This window comes from Pezoporus occidentalis, unplaced genomic scaffold (genome assembly GCF_034315485.1).
Source record: "Pezoporus occidentalis ecotype Australia unplaced genomic scaffold, CSIRO_AGI_Poc_V1 ctg138, whole genome shotgun sequence".
Taxonomy (NCBI): domain Eukaryota; kingdom Metazoa; phylum Chordata; class Aves; order Psittaciformes; family Psittacidae; genus Pezoporus; species Pezoporus occidentalis.
In genome coordinates, this window is record NW_026913188.1 from 1,730,764 (window position 1) to 1,750,571 (window position 19,808).

A 19,808-nucleotide genomic window follows, 5' to 3' on the forward strand; every position below is an offset into this window, starting at 1 on the left:
AGATGTTACACAGTGACCCCTGAGAAACACCACTTGTCACCGGTCTACACTTTTGACATCAAGCCATTGACCTCAACTCTTTGAGTGTGACCATCCAGCCAATTCCTTATCCAATGAGTGGTCCATACATCAAATTCATGTCTCTCCAGTTTAGAGACTAGGATGGTGTGCGGGGCTGCCAAATGCCTTGCACAAGTCTAGGTAGATGATGTCAGTCTCTCTTCTTTTATCCACCAATGCTGTAACCCTGTCACAGAAGGCCACCAAGTCTGTCAGGCATGATTTGCCCTTAGTGAAGCCATGCTGGCTGTCACCAATCACGTCCTCATTTTCTAAGAGCATATACTAAGGCATAGCTTCCAGGAGGATCTGTTCCACGATCTTGCCAGGCACGGTGGCAAAATTGACTGGCCTCTACTTCTCTGGGTCTTCCCTTTTTCCAGTAGTTGGGAACATCACAGTCTGCCATGACTTCTGAAATATGATATATAATGGCTTGGCAACTTCATCCACCTCAGGACCCTCAGATGCATCTCATCAGGTCCCATGGACTTGCGCAACATCAGGCTCCTTAGATGGTTTTGAAGCTGATGGTTTTGAAGCTGATCTTCTCCTTCATTCTCCCAGTCCCTGCCTTTTCCTTCTGAAACTTGAGCAATGTGGCTGGAGCTCTTGCTGGTGACAACCAGGGCAAAAAAGTCATTGAGTACCTCAACTTTCTCCATATCACAGGTAACCAGGACTCCAGTTTCCTTCCAGAGAGGGACCACATTTTCCCTAGTCTTCCTTTTACCATAGGCGTAACTATAGAAGCTTTTCTTGTTGCTCTTGACATCACTGGCCAGGTTTAATTCTATTAGGGCTTTAGCTTTCCTAACCTTATCCCTGGCTGCTTGGACAATTTCTCTGTGCTCTTCTCAGGCTACCTTGTCCTTGTTTCCACCCTCTGCAGCCTTCCTTTTTCTGTTGGAGTTTGTCCAAGAGCTCCTTGTTCATCCATGCAGGCTTTGTTTGACTTCCTCTTTGTCAGGAAGCATCGCTCTTGAACTTAGAGGAGGTGATCCTTGAATATTATCCAGTTTTCTCGGACCCCTCTTCCTGCCAGGGCTTTATTCCCTACAAAGCAGGTCCCTGAAGATGCCAAAGTCTGCTCCCCTGCAGCCCAGGGTAGTGTGCCTGCTGTGTGCTCTCCCCACTGCCCTAATGATTTTGAACACCATCATTTTGTTGTCACTTGAGTTTTGCATTTTCCACCAGCTCCTCTCTGTTGGTGAGAACAAGGTCCGGGATAGCACCTATCCTCAGCTCATCTATCACCAACACAGTCCAGGAAACTCCTGGATTGCTTATGCCCTGCTGTGCTGTTCCTCCAACAGATACTGGAATGGCTGAAGTCCTGTATGAGGACCAGGGCTTGTGAACATGAGACTGCTCCTATCCATCTATAGAGGGCCTCATCTAGTTGGTCTTCCTGGTCAGGTGGCCTGTAGCAGACCCCTATTATAAGGTCCCCTGTCCCTGCCCTCCCTTTAATCCCGTATGAGTGGTACCCACATGAAACAAACAGCAGTGGACAATAGCCAGTGGACTGTTTGAGGCTTCGTAGTTTCTGGGTGACATCCCTGACAAAACTCTCCAGAGACTGTGTCAGGTTGGCAAATGGGTACCTCTGTGCCTCTCAGAAGAGGTGCCTACTAAGAAAGTCTCTTTTCCATGTGAAGAGGCCACATCATACCTGTTGTGTTCTTACAGCATCCTTGTGCCACAGGCAGGCACCCACAGAATTTCAAATAGCACACAGATCTGTTTTGAGTGGTGAGCTGTTAAGCTGTCTCCCCATATGTCTGATCTGAGCTTCTCCTTAACATATCACACAGATAATCATTTAAACTCTAACAAGCCTACATATGTTCCCTTACATTTCTCCCTCATATTTTGTGCAAAACAGTGACCGCAGGTGGAGTAGGAGGACAAACACTGCATCCTCTCTGTTTGAGTTTGTCATTGGCATTTTTCAAAGTCTTTGGGTCAAAAAAACCTGCAAAGTTTAGTCTGCTGCCTTAGCATCTCCAGGAGTGGATTTGATAACCTATGATGGGCTCTACTCTTACACAGGAAAAAACAAGCCTTTCCAGGATACATGTCAAGTTCTGCTCATGTCCCTCTTCTCCAGCATTTTCCAGATGGCAAATCCATTAAAGCATTAGGGAGGGAAATAGACACTGGAGTGCCAGTCTGATGAAAAGCACTGGACACCTAGCAGACAAAAGAAAGTATGAAGAGTGTCCTCAGGTGGAATGGGCCGGGAACAAACTGCAACCAGACAAGTCAGATATGATTCAGGCCACCAAATCGAGTATCCACGGGGCTTTGGGAATCCCACAACCTCAGGCTTGCCTTCCCCTGTAACTCTGAAATAAGAGTGAATGGCTGCCTGTTATGGCATCCAGGTGAAACTCTGAATTTTAATAAGTCTTTTGTTTTTCATTTAGTGGGTTGTTTTTTTTTTCGTGAAAGTAATGGCCTCTGGAACATAATCAGGAAGCAAAGCAAAGCAAAGCAAAGCAAATGCATGAAATGAAGAACTAAAAGGTTTCCATTACACTGTAATCAAATGGTGAGTTATTAATGTCAAGTATTTCTTTGACCTAGGAGAGGTTTACTGCTCCTCAAAATATCTATAACGTCAGCCCTGGAAACATCTAAACATAAGAAAAATAACCCCTTCCTCCCAAGAGAGGTTTATCTGTAATATTTAATTTGGGGTGGATATTGTCCCAGCTCTACTTCATGTACCACTTAACACACTCTCAGCATCCCTCTTCATTGATCTACTTTTGGCTCTGCAGACTTTATTAATAGACAGCTTTATCACAAAAGCTGGTAAGTGTCACAACAACTTTACATTTCCCATGTCTGTACACAAAGAACCTAGAGCAAATACAGGCACTATTGGAACTCAGCTCTCAGGATGTTTAACAATCAGAAATTGAGCGAGCTCACAGGGCTTAGTCTCCAACACTGTGCAGTGTGCATTCAGTGTTACATCAGCTGGTTTTCAGTATGAGCCAAGTCGATGACAGTTGATCATCCCCACTTGCCACGTAGGAGGACTAACCAGCTTTTTCCTGCTACTCTCCTGGAGTGCTGTACCTACCTGCTGTTTTCCAGGTCACTCTTTCAGCTAGACTTGCAGCTCTCAGGAGCACAGCAACATCACAGGGCACTGCCACAGTCTTGCGACAGAGAATAGCTTCCTACATACTCCTTATATGCTCCCTCCACCCGTTTTCCTGAAACTTGGAAGACCCAAACCTGCAATCTTGCCACACATTTGGGTAACCACCACTTGTAGCAGACCTCTCGTTTGGTTGGTTTTTTTGGTAAACGAGTATGACATGGTCAATATGATACAGCCTGAGGAAGGGATAAAATATCTATGCAAACAGATCTGAAGATACGGTGCTTTCTCCTTTGCTCCATGGCAGCATCCCGAAGCCCTGGCTGGGTGCAGATCACCCTGGGGCTGCTTGCCCCACCTCGGCGGCGGAGCGAGCAGGCAGGGGGAACCCACGGCCGCCTATGGGGCTCGTTTCAGGCTACTGCCGCCGGCCCTGCCTCACGGCGAGGGGACTTGTAATTCTCCTTCCCAGCACATGATTTTGTAGGGAAAACATCCCCGACGCGTCTAAGGAGGGGAAGGACGGCAAACCCTTCAAGCGGAGCCCTGTCCCACATCCCGTAGCTCACAGGGCTCTACCGGGAGCTGGCAGAGCGTCCCGCCTGCCCTGCTGTGGCTCAGCCGCGGGGCAGTAGGGACGGGCGCGCTGCGGGCGGCCTTCTCCCGCCGGCCAGCAGCGAAGCCCTACAGCTCCCGGGACGCTCACGGAACGGCGGCCGCGGGAAGGGAAAGGCAGCACCGCTCCCGGCCCCGCCGCAGGCAGCCAGGGGCGGCCCGGCCCTGCCCTGCCGTGCCAGGCCCCGCCCGCCGCGCACCTGCCGCCGGCCGCCCCCCTTGCCGCGGCGGGAGGTGGGCGGGGGCCGCCCGTGCCCGGCGTGTGCCCGGAGCCCGCCGGTGCCGCAGGAGGAGCAGGAAGCGCCCGGGCAAATCCAGCCGCGCTATCACATGACTCAGCAGCCGCCGCCGCCGCCGGGCTGAGTTCACCCAGCGCCGCCCCGGGAGGGGGAAACCTGCTGCTGCCGCCGCCGCTGCTGCAATGAGGCCGCGGACCCGCCGCTGCCCCTGAGCCCGCCGTTCCCCCGCCCGGCTCCGCGCGGCGCCCCCATTGCGGAAGCGCGGCGGGGGCTGCCGGAGCCGCCGCAGCAGCAGCAGCGCTGCCCGCCGGCGCGCCCCTCTTCCCGCCCTGCGCGGCGGCTCCGGCGCTGCCGCCGCCGGCGGGGGTACTATGCTCACGCGGGTGAAGTCCGCCGTGGCCAATTTCATGGGCGGCATCATGGCTGGCAGCGCGGGCGCCGACCACGGCAGCGGCGCGGACTTGCCGCTGCGCTTCCCCTACGGGAGACCCGAGTTCCTGGGACTGTCGCCGGACGAGGTGGAGTGCTCCGCCGACCATATCGCCCGCCCCATCCTCATCCTTAGCAAGGAGACCCGGCGCCTGCCCTGGACCACGGGCTACGCGGAGTGAGTACGGACCGCATCTGCGGCGGGCAGGTGGAGCGCGGCCGGGCCCGTCGGGATGAGCCCGCTCCCGGTCGCACCGGTAGCGTGAGGCTGCCGTGGCGGGTGACCCCCCTGCGGCGGGTGCCGGGGGCGGCGGGAGCACCGGACCGGGCCTGCGTGGCGCCGCGGGCAGCGGGAGCCGGGAGGGGGGGTAGGACGGGGCAAGCGGCATCCGCGGCTCCGTGTGTCCGGCCCCGGCCGTAGCTCTACACCTGGGTAGCCCGTTTCTGGAAGGCCGAGGATGCGAACGGTCAGCTGCCCCTGCGAATCTTCGCGGGTATCGGACCGGTACGCGACCGGCAAAGGATAACAAATGGGCAGCACTGGGGCTCCTCTACCCGCAGTGACGGCTCCGGGGCGTTGGGGCCAAGGGTGGTGTGAACCCCGGGGGTGAACAACTGCCTCTGTTCTTGACTCGGGAATGAAAAAGGCCGTTGATAGGAAACCCGGCTTGGTTTGTGCGCGTGTAACTGCTTCCTGCTGCCCAGAAGCGGTGGAACGTGTGGGGTTTGGGGCACTTTCCTTGTGACCCGCTGGCAGGCGTCGTCGTGCTCGTTCATGGTGGCTGGGTGCTTGTTCCCCAGGTGCTCTCCAGTCTGGGGAAGAACTTGAGAAATGCGAGACCCAAACTGAAAGAACAATCCTTAGGCTAACCCCAAACCTGGGCTTTCCCAGCAGCTTGTTGCCCTGACTCTCTCATGTCATAGGATTTACTTTAGAGGGTGTTTGGTCAGAACCTCGTTGTAGCCTTCAGTGCAGTTAAACGATCGCGTGCAGTGCCTTAAATACCAGCCAGGCAAAGGGCAGTGTTTGTTTGGAGGCAGATCCTCTTCCTGCTGACGGTGGGAGTAGCTGTGGAGGCAAGGCATGTCCTTGCACTTGATTCCTGTATTGGTAGACACTTTGTTTTCTTTGATGCTGGGAGCAGGAATCAGTATTTGGTTTCTCTCTGCCAGTGTCTCTTAAGTCTTGTGCAGATCTGGCCATCCGTATTGCTCTACCAACTCATAGGTTGCAAGTTGCACTAAACTGGCTCTTCCAAAGGTACAAACTATTTTGCTGTGGAGCGCTATCTCTTCAGGCATACATGAATTCTCAACAAAACTACTGCAAAAACTACAGTGAAGGCTTTGCATTGTTAATGAGCAATCACTAACTTTATTTAAGAGGTTGCTACATCATTTGGGACACAGGAATGGGAAGAGATTTGGATTGTTCTCTTCAGATTATTAAAGAATTGAACAGACTACTGAGCATATTCCCTAGGAACTATAAGTATAAATGTTTAAAAGTAAGCTCTAATTGTGCTACTATAATGGTCCCTTAAAAAGCAATTCTTTACCAAAGCAAGTAAGTGCTGCTATTTTTATCTTACATGAGGTGCTGTGGCTTTCAGCAAGTAACTGTAATTGCAAGTTGGTGACAAAGTGAAAGGGAGGTTCTTTGGCTCCCAGGTATGCACATCCACTGCTGCCTGCAAGCCTTGCCTATCGAGCGTGCCAGAAAGGAAACGGCTGGGTTGGCCCCATGGATGAAACCTGTGAGGGAGTGTTTGGAGATGAATGGCCCTGGTGATCATGAAAGGACAAGAACACACCAGGGTTGTTTTCATATACCTGTTACTCTTCCAAGCTTTGGGAGGTTTGGTTAATTGGGAAGCATGAAAATGTCACTGGCTTTCTCAGTTCCTGTTGTTTACGTGAAAAAAGGTTGGCTTTTTGCTTTATCTCTGGGTTTGGTTTTGAAGGGGTTGGTTTTGTTTTCATTTGTCTCCCAGTGCAGTTGTACTGGTTCTAGCGCTGATGAAGCAGAGCTTGGTACTCCTGAGAGAGAGAGCTAGTGAACGTGTTACCAGGCTCTTCCCAGAAGCATCTGTGTGGTCTTCCAAAATGGGGTCTGGTGGTAACCAGAAGATATCAAAATGCTTGCTGCGCAGAAGGAAAGAGGAAAGTAGTGCTGCCAAAACTGCACTGTCCTCCAAAGGCAAAGCAGCGTGACAGCCATTAATAAATAAAGAAGTAAGGACAAACCCAGGGTTTGCCAAATATTACTTATTTTTCCTTTTTTTTTTTTTTTTTACTCCTACTGAGCTATTACCAGGCTTTCTGAAAATAATTGTGAGACTTGCTTGGAGGTGTATGTTCAAAGTATCTATTTTCCTTTTGGAACACATTTGATTATAGAGAGGAAAGAAATGGAAAAATACCAGGAAGGTCAAATTACCATTATATATTCTAAAGTTTGTTTTCTTTGGGGGGGAGCAGGGACTGAAGTATTTTTATGCTATTATTTAGCATTGCATTAGCTATAGTTAGTCTATAAAGGAAACTTTCCGAGCAATGTTGGCCTTTTGTTACAGTACAAGTGAGCACTTGCAAGAATGTTAGGAGGAAGTTTGGTGTCCTCACAAGGAGCTTGCGGCCTAATACAAAAGTCAGCCATTTAACACACATTTTACAAGTCTGCTTTGGTATGAAGGAATCAGAAACTCCATGCTGTACCCGCAGTGCTGTGAGGTCCAGCTTCTCTGAGCTATTGCCTTTCTCGTGTCTTCATGTTTTAGCAAATCAACAAAAGTGTTTTGTTGGCAGGGATGCCTTTGGGCACTGAGGTTTTTACTCTTTAAAGGTAAGGAGGGTTTATTGCAGACTTAAAGGGCAGGGATTTTGCTCAGGAGGTGTAAGGAGAGAGTATGTACCACCTTTATTGAGTCTGCCCTGATGTCGCGGGCCATTCGCACAGAGGGGTTTGAGTTGGTGCATTTTCGCTCTATGCCCAGCACCAGCTTGCACAGTCCTTACTTCTGACAGGAAAGCACAGTCTTGCTGTGTCTAAGGAGAAATTTTGGCTCTGAGAACAGATCACCTGGAGGCTTTGGCCCAGGAAAGTGTTTGCAGTGTTCATTTTCTTTAGTTGTAAAACATACCAGTTTATGGATGATACCAGAGCTCCTTGATGTTGTGTTGTCATGTCGGTGTTTCATCTAAGCTGGAGAAGGCAATATGGGGTTAGGCATGGTTCCCATGCAGGACTAAAGCAGTCTGAGTCCACAAAATATGTAGGTTTTTCTCAGGGACGTCCTCTTGTTCCTTTGATTCCTGAGAATTGGGGTAACTTAGAGGGTGATAAAGAAGCCCACCCCGCTGTTTCTTCTCACAGATGTTAAGGCATCTGTGGCATGTGCCTGTTTGTCTGATTTGTTCCCTTGGAACAAGCACTTCTCCTCCCCTTTTTCTTGCTTCTTTTGTACTGAACTTCTTTGTAATGGATATTTTTGCAATATTACTCATCTGTGTTATATATTTTAACTTATTTTTAAAGTTACCTGCTTATCTCTGTGGTATTATGCAGTGAAATGTAAATTAGCCTTTATTTTTTACTATTGGCTTCCCCTCTTTTAATAGTGTGATCATTATGAGAAGCATGTAGGCAGGCAAATGAAATCTTTAGCAACATACTTGGTGCTAGGATAAAACATCATTGCTTCCTGAAATTTCAGCGGGAATCCCATAGGCACTCAGCTTTTCTTAGTTTGTGAGCAGCCTGAAAGCTGTCTTCTGAAACAAGATGTCCTGCTCTCTTCTTCTTTGCATGGTAGACCTGAGACCTTGAATTTCAGTTCGCCTCATACTACAGGATGGCAAAAGGCCAGTAGGTGTTTCTGAAAGATACTCTTACACCACAGACACTAGTCTAATGGTCATCAAACCTTCTGGGGAAGCAAAATGAGAATTGTATCCCACATCCAGCAAGCTTTTTAATTGTCTTTAAAGGTATCATTTCATTTAGAAATAAACTTCTCTTTAATCAAGGGCATCGTCAAAGTAGTTTTACTGCGTGTGGTTAGCTGATGTTCATCAGGAATGACCCAGGGTGAGGGCAGTCTGTTAACAAACATTCCTGTAAGTCTGCTTTTAATCCGGAGGGCTAAGGAGATTTGCTGCTCTCTGAAAAGTGAAATGATTTATTTGGGTAAGGAGGCTGGGAGGAGGCTCCTGCCTGACACTTTATTTACTCCATGCCCTCCCTCCCCTCCGCAGGCAGCTGTGCTCCCAAGGCCTCATGACTCTTCCAGACCTTTCCCTGTCTGAGCCGCAAGCCGTCTTCTGAACTTCTGCTTCATTGACCTCTCTCTTACTGGGAGGGGAATTTCTTCTCGGTGCTGTTTTCGGTGTGTAATGACATCTTCCCTGCAGAGCTTCTGCTAAGCTGTCCTCAGCCCCTGCATTAAACTCTGAAAGTAACCAGCAACTAGAGGTGATAGCATATGTGGAGTATATAACATGTAATGAAATGACTTGGATGGTATTCACCTGCATCTGGAGTCTACCCAGAACACTGTTTTTCACCTTTAGCTCTTTTGCTTTGTTTTGTTACTCCTCTGTGAAGGCAGAGGGTGAGCAGGGTGGAGCAGGGCCTTCGTGTCCTGGTTGAATTCCGTACATATGGCATGAAAAAATAGATGCTAAATTTGCAAATGACAAGGACTAGCCTGCTGCTTGTGCTGGTGGAATTGCAGGGAAACTGCAATCAAGTAGCATCTTGTGGTGGAAAAACAAGGCTAGTGATTTTCCATCTATTTTGAATGTGTATACTTGGTAGTCCAGGATTCAGTACTATAATCGCTTTTCTAAATTGTATGAATCCAGGGGATGGGACTGTAGCTGCCTGCTTCTCTATCGTAGGCTTTCCTCTCTTTACTCTAACCTTTCTGCCATCTCTTTGGACAATATCAAAAGGTACTATTAAATACACTTAAGGGAAATGGGGAAAGTCTCAGTTGTACGTTGTCTGTGACTTTATGCAGAGGACAATTTTGCCTGCCTTTTTTAATTGATTTTTGAAAGATTTCTAAATGACACTTCACTTATTTTTGCCGTTGCAAGTTATGATAGGCAGCCAGAAACTCAACTTTGGTGTTGTGTATGTTTCTTGGCTTATGAAGTCAATTTATTATCCCAGCAGTGCTTTTCATGATGAGAGACAAAGTCCGGGCTCTTTTTCCATAATGTTACATTTCAGAGATACTGTGGTTTCTCTGCTCCGCAGGCCTGCAGTAGCAATTAACGTTTGCTCCATGGTGTGGTGACTACTGACCCATAATGAATGTGGAGTTGTAGGTGAAGTGTGGTAACTGTGTCCTTCTACAGCATTATTACAGTAGCGTGTTGTTATAGCAATAACTTAAGTTCCAAATGAAACAGGGAAGAAGCTGATGGAGGTTTTTTTCTGCTCTAAGTACTGGCTGTTTTGTAAGGCTGATGATGTTGCATCATATTTTCTCCTGCTGTGTTACTTAGCTTGTAGGAAATGCATATATGTGAGAATACACTGGAGTTTTTATTAAAATAATTTCCAGCTTTTCTCAATGATCATAAATCTTCTGTTGGCACAATCAACATAAAATCTGTTGATTTTGTGAGTTAAGATGACACAGATATTTTTCTACCTGCGGTACCTTTCGTGTATTGTAATAACTATCTGAAGCACGTGAAAGCTTACGGTGAGATGAGGCAAAGCAAGTGCAGAAATTGCTTGTATTGGATTGGGCAGTATGTTGATGTCAGAGGATACTGTAAGGTTTGCAACTACTCGTGGTTTATTCTAATCCCCATTGCCTCCCATTAACAGGGGGCAGCAGCACAGTCATGCTCCTGTGGATTGAAAGTTAGATTCTCATTTCTGGGAGCCAGTCTTTCTAGCTGTCAGCTGGGAGAATGACTCATAACCCATCGGTAAACACATTCCTTACATGCATTCTGTTTGGTACAGGTTTCAGGAGGAAGGTATGCCTGGGAAAAGGAATGCCATTTTAGTTTGTTTTAACCTGGTTCTGTTTGACTGTCTTGTCAGATTAAGTACACAGAAATAATTCATTACTTTCCTTTTAAAGCTTAAAAAAACCCACTTGTTTACACTTTTCTTTGTCTGGATAGAATTATGTTTCTTTATTCTTCCTGTAGTTCAGAACATGGACTAGAGCAGGACTTGATGAATGAGCTAAATCCCATATGTGTACCCAAAGACAACTAAACGTTCTTCCTGTGTGTGAATTATTCTTCTATGCATAATGTTAACTTTAATGCGCATTGCCAGACTCTTGTTTAAGCCTGGGCTCATATAAAACTGCCTGTAGAAACCTCATGATAGTTTTAAGAGCTTCAGAAATCCCTTTCCTTGTGTAAGAGCTTATACTATAGCATGTAATATTTATATAATGCCTCTAATCTGCCAGCTGTCTTGCAAATAATAATCTTGGAATAACCTTGGAGAAAAGTGTACATGTGTAAATGTTCTGGTTCTTCAGGTGAAGAAGCCGAGGCAGTGAGGATAAGCTTTGGCAAGAGGTTTGAAACAAATACAGGGGACAAATCCTAAGTTTTAAGGTTCTGTGCTTGGACAACACAGTTGTTTTTCCTGCCATTGTGTGCTTGGCTTTTCCTGTGTGGTCTCTAATTTCTTAGAACTAATGGGGGTAAAAGGAGAAAAGGGGGAGGGAGGGCAGTTAAATCATGTACTCTGGTATTTTTAATGTACTAGGAATTGCACACACGATCCCTAATGAGGCAAGTATGAAATTCATCCCTCTGAGCTGCCGTGTATTGCTAGTTCCTCAGAGGCTTGAGGCTAGTGCTGTCTCATGTGTTTCTGAAAAGCTCGCTTGAGCGTGATCGCGGCTTCTGAAACCGGAGGGTGACTGTGTCCTCCCAGGCAGCCTTCCTTTGCCCCTTCTGCCTCGGTGCTGGTGGCAGTTGGCAGATGTTATCTGCAAACTCTCCAGCTTTCTTCATTTGTCTTAGATGCAGCTGCATCACTGGGAAAGGGTGTAAATAGGAATGGCTTAGCAGTGATCATGTAATCTGACAGGGCTGTGCCCCTCGGGGTGAACTGGTTTGAGCCTGTGAATGTGATCAAATGAAACACGCTCAGCTCGACCTTGAAAGGAAGCAGCACTGCAAAGCACAGGTCATTCCTGCGATGGGGTCAATGTATCATGCAAGGAAGAAATAGGGCTTTTGGGTTTTAGGACATGTTGAGTCAGCTCTATGTTGAGCTGCATCCTGAGTAAGACTTGGAGTAGGAGAGTACTGTTAGTGAATGGAGGGAGACAGCTTTGGGTGGATTTGGACAGAGGAGACAGAGTAAGCTGACTGTGGCATGGGGCTGGAGTAGAAATAGGTGCTGTGTGTATGCTGGCACAGTGTTTGTGCAGGGAGACTGAGGCTTCTGGATCACATCTACCCTGAATTTTTATCCTGTCCCTTTTGTATTTGTGTTCTGATTGAACTTGCTGCTCTGAAATGCAAGAGGTCCTACTGGGCCTTGGCAGCTGGGTATTAACTATGCCTTTTGTTGTCTTTTAACTGTCTGAAGACTTTTTTCTTCCTCAAACAGAAGGAGGAGGGTGACTTGTAAGACTTGGTTCCCATTTGGCCAGTTACATTTACCTGGTAGGGTATATGTTCAGGGTGGTCAGCTACAATACACAGTGGTGTAGAGTGGTTAGGTAGAGTAGAAGGGGTCACGGTTTCAAGTGCTCAGAGTGCAAAATACTGAGCACGGGCGGTGAGAGAATTAACAGCTTGTGCCAAGCCCCTGTATCCCCCAAATCCAACAGACATGGCCTGGGGGTTGTAATTATGTGGTAATTACAGAGGTTCAAGCACATAGGAGGTGGCCAGCAGGTCCATCGCAGCCATTTGGCCAGCTTCACTGCTGGAACCTGCTGCCCAGCTCCTCTGTCCAGCAGCACACTTGCTGTTTAGTAGATGCTGCCAATGGTACTTGTGATTGTAAGTGGTAGGGTGCTAAATGATTGATGCTCTATGAGCTCTTCAGCAGATGAAGCTCATAAAATGGCTGGAAGCAGGTATGGTTTCGCCTCCCGGTACTGTACGTAAGGCAGGTGTTTGTCCACAGAGATTAGTGTTCTCTAAATAAATGCTACACCCAGTACTTCTTCAGGGGGAGGTTGTGCTGGGGAAAAACCAGTCTAAGGGACATCTCTGGTTCTTGATCACAGCATTTTTTAGATGCTGACATCTGAGAGGGGGAAGGAGAAAAATAACTCCAAGTTGAGGGAGCCAACGTTGGCAAGTGCAGTGGTTGGAGCAGGAGGCTGTGTGGGCAATACATAGTTGGGCATCGCCAAAATATGGACCCTTTATGTGACTTGGCACTCATGCTGATTATAAAACCCTGAAGCTTAAGTGAGAAGAGATTGTCAGTGTGCTGTGGCAGGTGGGCCTTTACGGCATGAAGCAGGGTGGCAAACATAGAGCTTCACTCGTTGTTTGGGATCTGTATTCAACAGAATGAGGCTTAAAGGGAAGAGTCTTCAGGGGGAGTCCAGGGCTGCTGAGGTAGAGGGGTATAGGCACTGCTGTGTCCTCGGAGACCTTCTGACTTGATAGAACTGAAAATGTGTATATTTTTTAGAAGAGGGAAAAATTACAATGGTAAACTGTCAGTGCTGTTCACTTCAGTGATAATCATCCGTGTTTAGCTCCAATTCCTTTCCTTCCCTTTCTTTTCTTTGATACAAAAGTTTGTGTGATCACCTGAATTTTGTGTGACCCTGGTCTTGATGGCCATGGCAATGCTTCTAAATGGTCCCCATCCCCAAGAGGAGCAGGAGTAGAATGGTCTGGTCCCTAAGAGGAAAAAGAGGAGTGTTATGCCAGCCCCTCTCCCTCTTGGTGTGGGGAGGTCTGTCTGTGCATCAGTTTCACTTGTCATAATGCCAGGTTGATTTTAACTGCTGAGGATCTCCTCTGCTGGAGGAGGAGCAATGTCACATCCTGTAGGCTCTGCACCTTTCTTTCTCATGAAGCAGGTCCTGAGTCCTGGTGGTGGTTGTGTCTCAAAGGTGAATAACAATTTCCAATCTCTTTTTTTTCTCCTCTCTTCTTGAAGTGCTGCCACAAGGTGTAGTCAACCTCGAGTGACTGTTTTTGATGCTGTTCAAGCTCCTTTGCAGGCAGTGATGATGACACTGATACCATGATTTGGAGTGGTCAGCTTTGCCTGACTTCAGGGAGAGAGGGGTAGGGGAAAGGATGGAATACCGTATACCATTGCTTGTATGCTTTCCATGGTGTTTTTTTGCTACAATAAAGAAAGAAACAGATTGAGCTTTGATTGTATCTTTCACTACTTTTATTTTGCACCTTAAACAGTTGAGATTTCTTTTGGTGGTAAGGGGGAATGACACAACAACATATGTTTGAGTTGGAGTAGAAAAGGAGTATGTGCTGTTTGGATGTTAGCTTGAGGTGGTTTTGAGGATCATGCTCTGATGTCCTGCATACAACTGTTTCAGAAATCCTGCAGCAAAGTGTCCTTGGACTGGTGATAAAGGTCTGTGAGATTGTCTAGGGATCCTTTCATAGGCATAGCTCTCTTTCCAAAATCTTCCCAGTTAAATTCCTCTTTTACTGAATCTCCTGGTCCCATAGCTAAGCGCCCTTTGTGCTGTGCTGTCTGTGTATCTGCTCTGTTGCTTAAAGGCAACAGAGGTGAGATTTTTAACTCCCCTCTGCTCCGTCCTGAATTTCCCTGCTTTGTTCCTCTGTCCTTTATGGCCTGTTACGATAATTTCTGCTCTCCCTGCAGAGTGGCAAAATTGATCCAGCTCCAGCAGATCTTTCTGGTTTTGGGGTGGTGGTTTTTTTTTTGGCCAAAACAGATTAATTCAGGCCAAGTATGATTTGTTTGTCTTTAGGTATGTGTTAGAGGCCTCCTCAGAAACAGAGGATGCGGAGCGCATGTTTGTAATGCCGTAAAATAGCTGTCAGTCTGAGCTAACAGTCTGAGCCTTGGTGGAGTGTTATGTTGGAGGTGAGAATGAGGATGGGTCTCCAGCTCTTGCAATTTGAACTGTCATCCTTTTTGTGGAGAAGTCTTGCAAAGAAAGCAAACAAACAAAAAAGTCACCTGCTGTTCTTTACTGATCTATTTTTCAGATGTAGCAGGTCACCATGTGGATAGATGTGCTGTGAGCTCTCATCCTGCAGTTTCTTCTGAAACAGCAGTTTCAGCCTTTTACCCAGCCATGAAACACTTGATACATTCCCTGGGGTAAAATAGGATCCTTTTCGTGGCAAACTACCTGAACAAGGGTTTTGACCTTTGGTTCAGGCATGATGTTTAAAGGCACAGCTCTTTGAAGGCTAAGAAAATATCATAGGTATTGCTGCTTTGATTTCAGATATGTTTTGTTAGGTTTTGAAACAGTTTGGATTAAATGGAGGTTAGTGCTGGAAAAAGAAGTTGCCCAAAGTTGGCACTGATGATGATGGTGGTGATTATTATCATATGATAATAATCTCTGCTGAATGCTCTGCTCATACCCAGGAATGCAAAGTGTTGTACCTCTGCTGGTTTCAGTGGCCCTCTGGGGAGCTCAGTGCCTCTTCTTGTATCCCTTTCCCCTGCCATTAATTCCATGGCTCCACGTCTCTGCAAGTGCCTTGGCACTTGGCTGAGTACAGGTCTTGGGTTTATTCTGTGTTCAGTAGTATGTGATGCATGTGCAGGAAAGCTGGGTTCCTTAAGTTGCTGGGTTTTGAAAGCATTTGAGAAAGTGCTTTTTCTTCCAGATCTGTCTTTGGCTCACGAGTAGAAATTAGAGTTGTTTGAACTTCTACTTGTTTCTCTTTGCTGAGCTTATTTTTAGGTGTCTTGGCTGTAAAAGGAAATTAAAAGTTGTTTGGGTTTCTTTTTCCCCCATTTCTTTGCAAGGACTTGATCTAAGTTCAAGCTTGCAATGTTTATCCTTAAGAAATTTTTAGAGTCATATAGTGATTTGTATTGTATGTGTGGTGCTGCTGGGGATGGAGTATGCCTTTTTATTCAGGTGTTTGGTTAGGCATTTAGAAATGGAAAATACTGATCATAAAGCTAACCTTATGTCATTGATCTGAAATGAGTGATTTCCATTTTGCAGAATGTAAACAGAATTTTTTCTTTCCTGTTTTCCTCCCATTCTCTGCACAAAAAGCAGTTTTTTTCCAGCCATTTCCATGTGTCATTTGAAGGTGAGAACTTGTATCAGTCACATGTGCTCTCAACCAGAATGCAGGAACTGGTAAGACATTAAAACTTACTGATCTCTTTAATTTTTAAAGAAAGCTATGTCAGCATCAGCCTTGGAGGGTGATTCCCTCTCCCTTACCTTGTCACCTCTCTTGTTAATCACATCTACACTCCTGTGCTTTCAGTTCATTTCTTTATTCTTCTCAATAAACTAAATGAAGATCAGTGTCTCCATAGCCCTTGCAAAATGCAGATGACAACTTCTTCAGCCTGGGACTTCCTCTGGTGTACTTTTCAATGTCATTTTAAGGTTGCTCTGTCCCTCTCCAGTAGTGCAAAGCTGGGAATTACAGCCCAGTGAGTTCCTTAAGCAACCTCTCCAGAGTAATCCCTGAAAATCCTAGGTCTGTGGATGGTAATTCTATTAGCCATTCAGCAAGCCTAGTCTGGAAGAATGCAGCTGGTGTGTGGGAATGTGGGAAGTTCCCCATCTCTGCCTTTAATCCTGCTTTTAGAGGGGGAAAAAAAAGTTATAGGCTAATGTGATTAGCTGTAATCCCATTCTTGCTTGGTTTTAGAAGTGTCTGATTCTTAAATCACAAGCTAGCGTAGTGCTTTCATGGCGGGGATGGGAAATTATTTTGGTACTTGGCTCATTTGTATGAAAAAGACACTGGGAACCAGAGAACAAGAAACCCTCATAGCTGGCAGTGAGTTTCTAGTTTTTGTTGCACAGTATAATTTAGACATGTGAAACCAAGAGGAGCATGCAAATGGAAACGCGAAATGACCATAGTTCTCCCAGGTATCTAGGTATATGTATAAACAAAGGCAAGGAACAACTTACGTGTACTCGGCAAATTGCTCTTTAGGTCTTTCTGGCCCAAAGGTTTGCTTTGGGATCTTATTATTTGCTGATATGTTGCTGCTGCTCCTGAAACTGGTGGTGTGGTTGGTTTAATGTGGACTGGGGACAGAGCTGTCTCTAAAAGCCACAGCTTCTACCTGAAGTCAATGATCTGGAGGCTTCTTTCCCCGTTGAGGCACTTGTTTTTCCTTTTAGTGCTAAGGGAACAAAACCACTTAACTTGTGTGGAAGTGCTGATGTGAAGTGTTAGAAATGCTGCTGGAGAGGGGCCGAGGCAGGACCCTCTGTGACAGGAATGAAACACACTGTGGCATGCTCCTGTGTATGAACAGCACAGCACAGCACTTTGGGGGCAAAGGGTGTCTTCTTGTATGAAAGGTAGAGTGCAGCCTGAGATCAAGGTCTCTCCATCACTTGCTCATAGATGATTAGTTTTGTTCCAAGATTTGGTGTGCCCTATGGCCCCTGTTTGGGGAGGAGGAAGCATTGGCCTCAAAGGCTCAGCCTGTTTTCTGTTTCCAGGAGAAAGGAGGGAGAAGGCAGAAAATACCTTGTTTGTATCTTTTGTTTTCTGGAGGAACTGCAAATAAACGTGCACAGACTTGGAGTCAAATGCTGCCTGAGCCTTGGGGAGTGAATGGCTCTGGAGAGGGTTGAGGTCTGTGGGCTGAACTTGTTGCTTCTTTGTTCGAGCAGCAAACTTGAGATACTGCAGTTTAGAGAAACTGTGTGAATGGAGGCTTCCCCTTCTCTTCCCATCAGGTTCCCTTCCTCTAGTGGCCTTTTTTGCCAGTGTGGCGGTGGTGCCATCAGCACCCTGGCAGAGAGGTCCCTATGGCAGTTGCCTGAGAGTTCCGGGGAAGGGAGGGAGCGCACAGCCGCTGCTGGAAGGGATGCATGGCCTAAGCTGTAACACAGATGTTTGGTTCAGCATCCCCCAGGGATGCAAGGTGGGAGCAGATTCACCATTATTCACTTTCATCTCGTGTTGGGATGGCCTCAGGTTATCTGTCCTGTCATGCTAGTTCAGATGCTTGGGAGGGGCAGGAGAAGAGATGCTATAATGATAAAAGGCTGTGATACCAGTCCTGTAAACTTGCAGGCTTAGTGAGGCTGGTGTTTGAGAGGCTGTGTGGGACTGCCTTGTTTACAAATAAAAACTATCACTTAGTTTAATTACAGGGTAAGGTGCACTGCCTCTCTTGCACTTGTTTACAATGCTGAGGTTTTGGTATGTGGTGTAACTGCTGTGTGCCCTCCCAGCTTTCTCAAAGACCAGAAGACTTCTTCAGGCTATCAAGCAAATGACCTAGTGCCTTTAAAACAACAGAAACCACCCTCAAACCTTCCCTCAATATCAAATAATGAAAGGGGAAATTGTTGTTCTTTCCCCTTTGAAGTGCATCATACTCCCTGGAGAGCTTGGAAACACTAGATAAGTAACTAGATGCATTTATTATTGGAGAAATGTAGTGGTGTTTGGCAAGGATAATTTGAACTAGTGTTACACAGGTAGGTGGTTTGAAATTACTGGAACCCCTCTAGTATGCTTTTGGAGAGCACGCCAAACCAGTTGCTCAGTGTGTAGTCAAACAGACAGAGAAAGTGGTAACATGAAAGGGAAGTGGGATGCAATAGTGGAAAATGGATCACCTCTGTGTAAGTCTGCATTTATAACACTGTTGAGAAGACTGTGTTCACCCTTAATTATGGGCAAAGCTGAAGAGGAGGAGTAATGACCGTGGGGGTTGGAGGGGAAAGGCAAGCAGGAGGCAGGAGTTGGAAGAGAGAGAACAACAATGAAGCCTACAAACCCAGGAAAGAGCACACTGGAGGCAGGCTAAACATTTCTGTATTGGGGGGGGGGAAAGTTTAACAGGAATAGAAACCGCTGTGACAGATAATGAAAGGCTGTGAACAGTGACAAAAGAGAAAGCTTCCCAATGTAAGCATGAGGACGTGCCAAAGAAGCCTTTCACAACTGTAGGTCAGGGTCTTATGTTTCAGGACACCCCAAGACCATGGATCTATAGGTGTATTTAGAGATAGACATCATGAAAACCCAGAGTCTTTTGGGTTTTTTTCTTCTTTGAGATATAGAAGAGGGAACCTCTCATGCTTTCCTGTATGACAGAGGTCTCTACTGGGCATTAAGTGGATCGCGGTGCTGTATTGGGTTCATTCCTGAGTTAAGCTGGTATTTCTCACACTTTCACTTGGAATACCTGGACTCACCTGTGCAGCAGAAAGCAGTGCAATTAGTGTAATGGGACATGAGCTGAGCTGCTGAGAAAATCCTTCCAAAGGTGTGTTTGGTGGGGTTGTGTGGTGGTGTTGTTTTGGGATAACAATCAATGCAGAGTGTCGTGGTTTAACCCCAGCGGGCAACTAAGCACCACCCAGATGCTTGCTCACTTCCCCCTGTTCCCAGCCCTGGTGGGACAGGGGAGAGAATCAGAAGGGTAAAAGTGAGAAATCTCATGGGATGAGATAAAGAGATAAAGTTTAACAGGTAAAGGAAAAGCTGCGCATGCAGGCAAAGAAAGACAAGGAATTCATTCACCACTTCCCGCTGGCAGGCAGTTGTTCAGCCACCTTGAGGGCCCCATCACATGTAATGGTTACTTGGGAAGATGAACACCCTAAATCCAAACATCCCCCCTTCCTCCTTCTTCCCTCAGCTTTTATTGCTGACATAATGTCATATGGCATGGAATATCCCTGGTCAGTTGGGCTCAGCTGTCCCGGCTGTGTCCACTCCCAACTTCTTATGCACCCCAGCCTGCTCGCTGGTGGGGTGACAGCAGAAAAGGCCTTGACTCTGTGAGCACTGCTCCGCAGTAACTGGTAATACATCCCTGTGCTAGCAACAGGGTTTCCAGCACTAATCCAAAACCTAGCCCCATGCTAGCTACTATGAAGAAATATAGCTCTATCCAAGCCAAAATCGGTATGCAGAGGAAATACCAAAATGTAGGAGATCCTTCCATGAAAACTGCAATAGAAATTGAAAGTGGCAGCACAAACTATGTCAAGAAGTGGTGTCTTCATAGGGAGAAGACTTCTTTTAAAACAAAAGGGTTTTTTTAAAAGTGGGGAATCCTTTCAGTTTAGGAGTCCATATTTAAGTACTGCAGAAAGCAACTTTCATTGTTTAAGGGTGGATGTCCTTATTTTATGGTATTCCAAAGCATGAGCTTTTCCACAGGGAAGAAATGAGGA

At 46.6% G+C, this 19,808-nt stretch overlaps 1 protein-coding gene across 2 annotated transcripts in view; it reads left to right on the plus strand.

Annotated features, from left to right (window-relative positions):
• The first annotated feature begins 4,292 nt into the window (after positions 1–4,292).
• PPM1H (protein phosphatase, Mg2+/Mn2+ dependent 1H) overlaps positions 4,293–19,808 on the plus strand; it is a 148,056-nt gene continuing 132,540 nt past the window's right edge. The window contains exon 1 of one of the 2 annotated variants that reach the window (XM_062609498.1): positions 4,293–4,642. In XM_062609498.1, coding sequence (XP_062465482.1) covers positions 4,407–4,642 — 236 coding nt within the window. In that variant the 5' untranslated portion in view covers positions 4,293–4,406. The remainder of the gene's footprint in view (positions 4,643–19,808) is intronic. The other variant, XM_062609497.1, reaches the window with a different exon arrangement.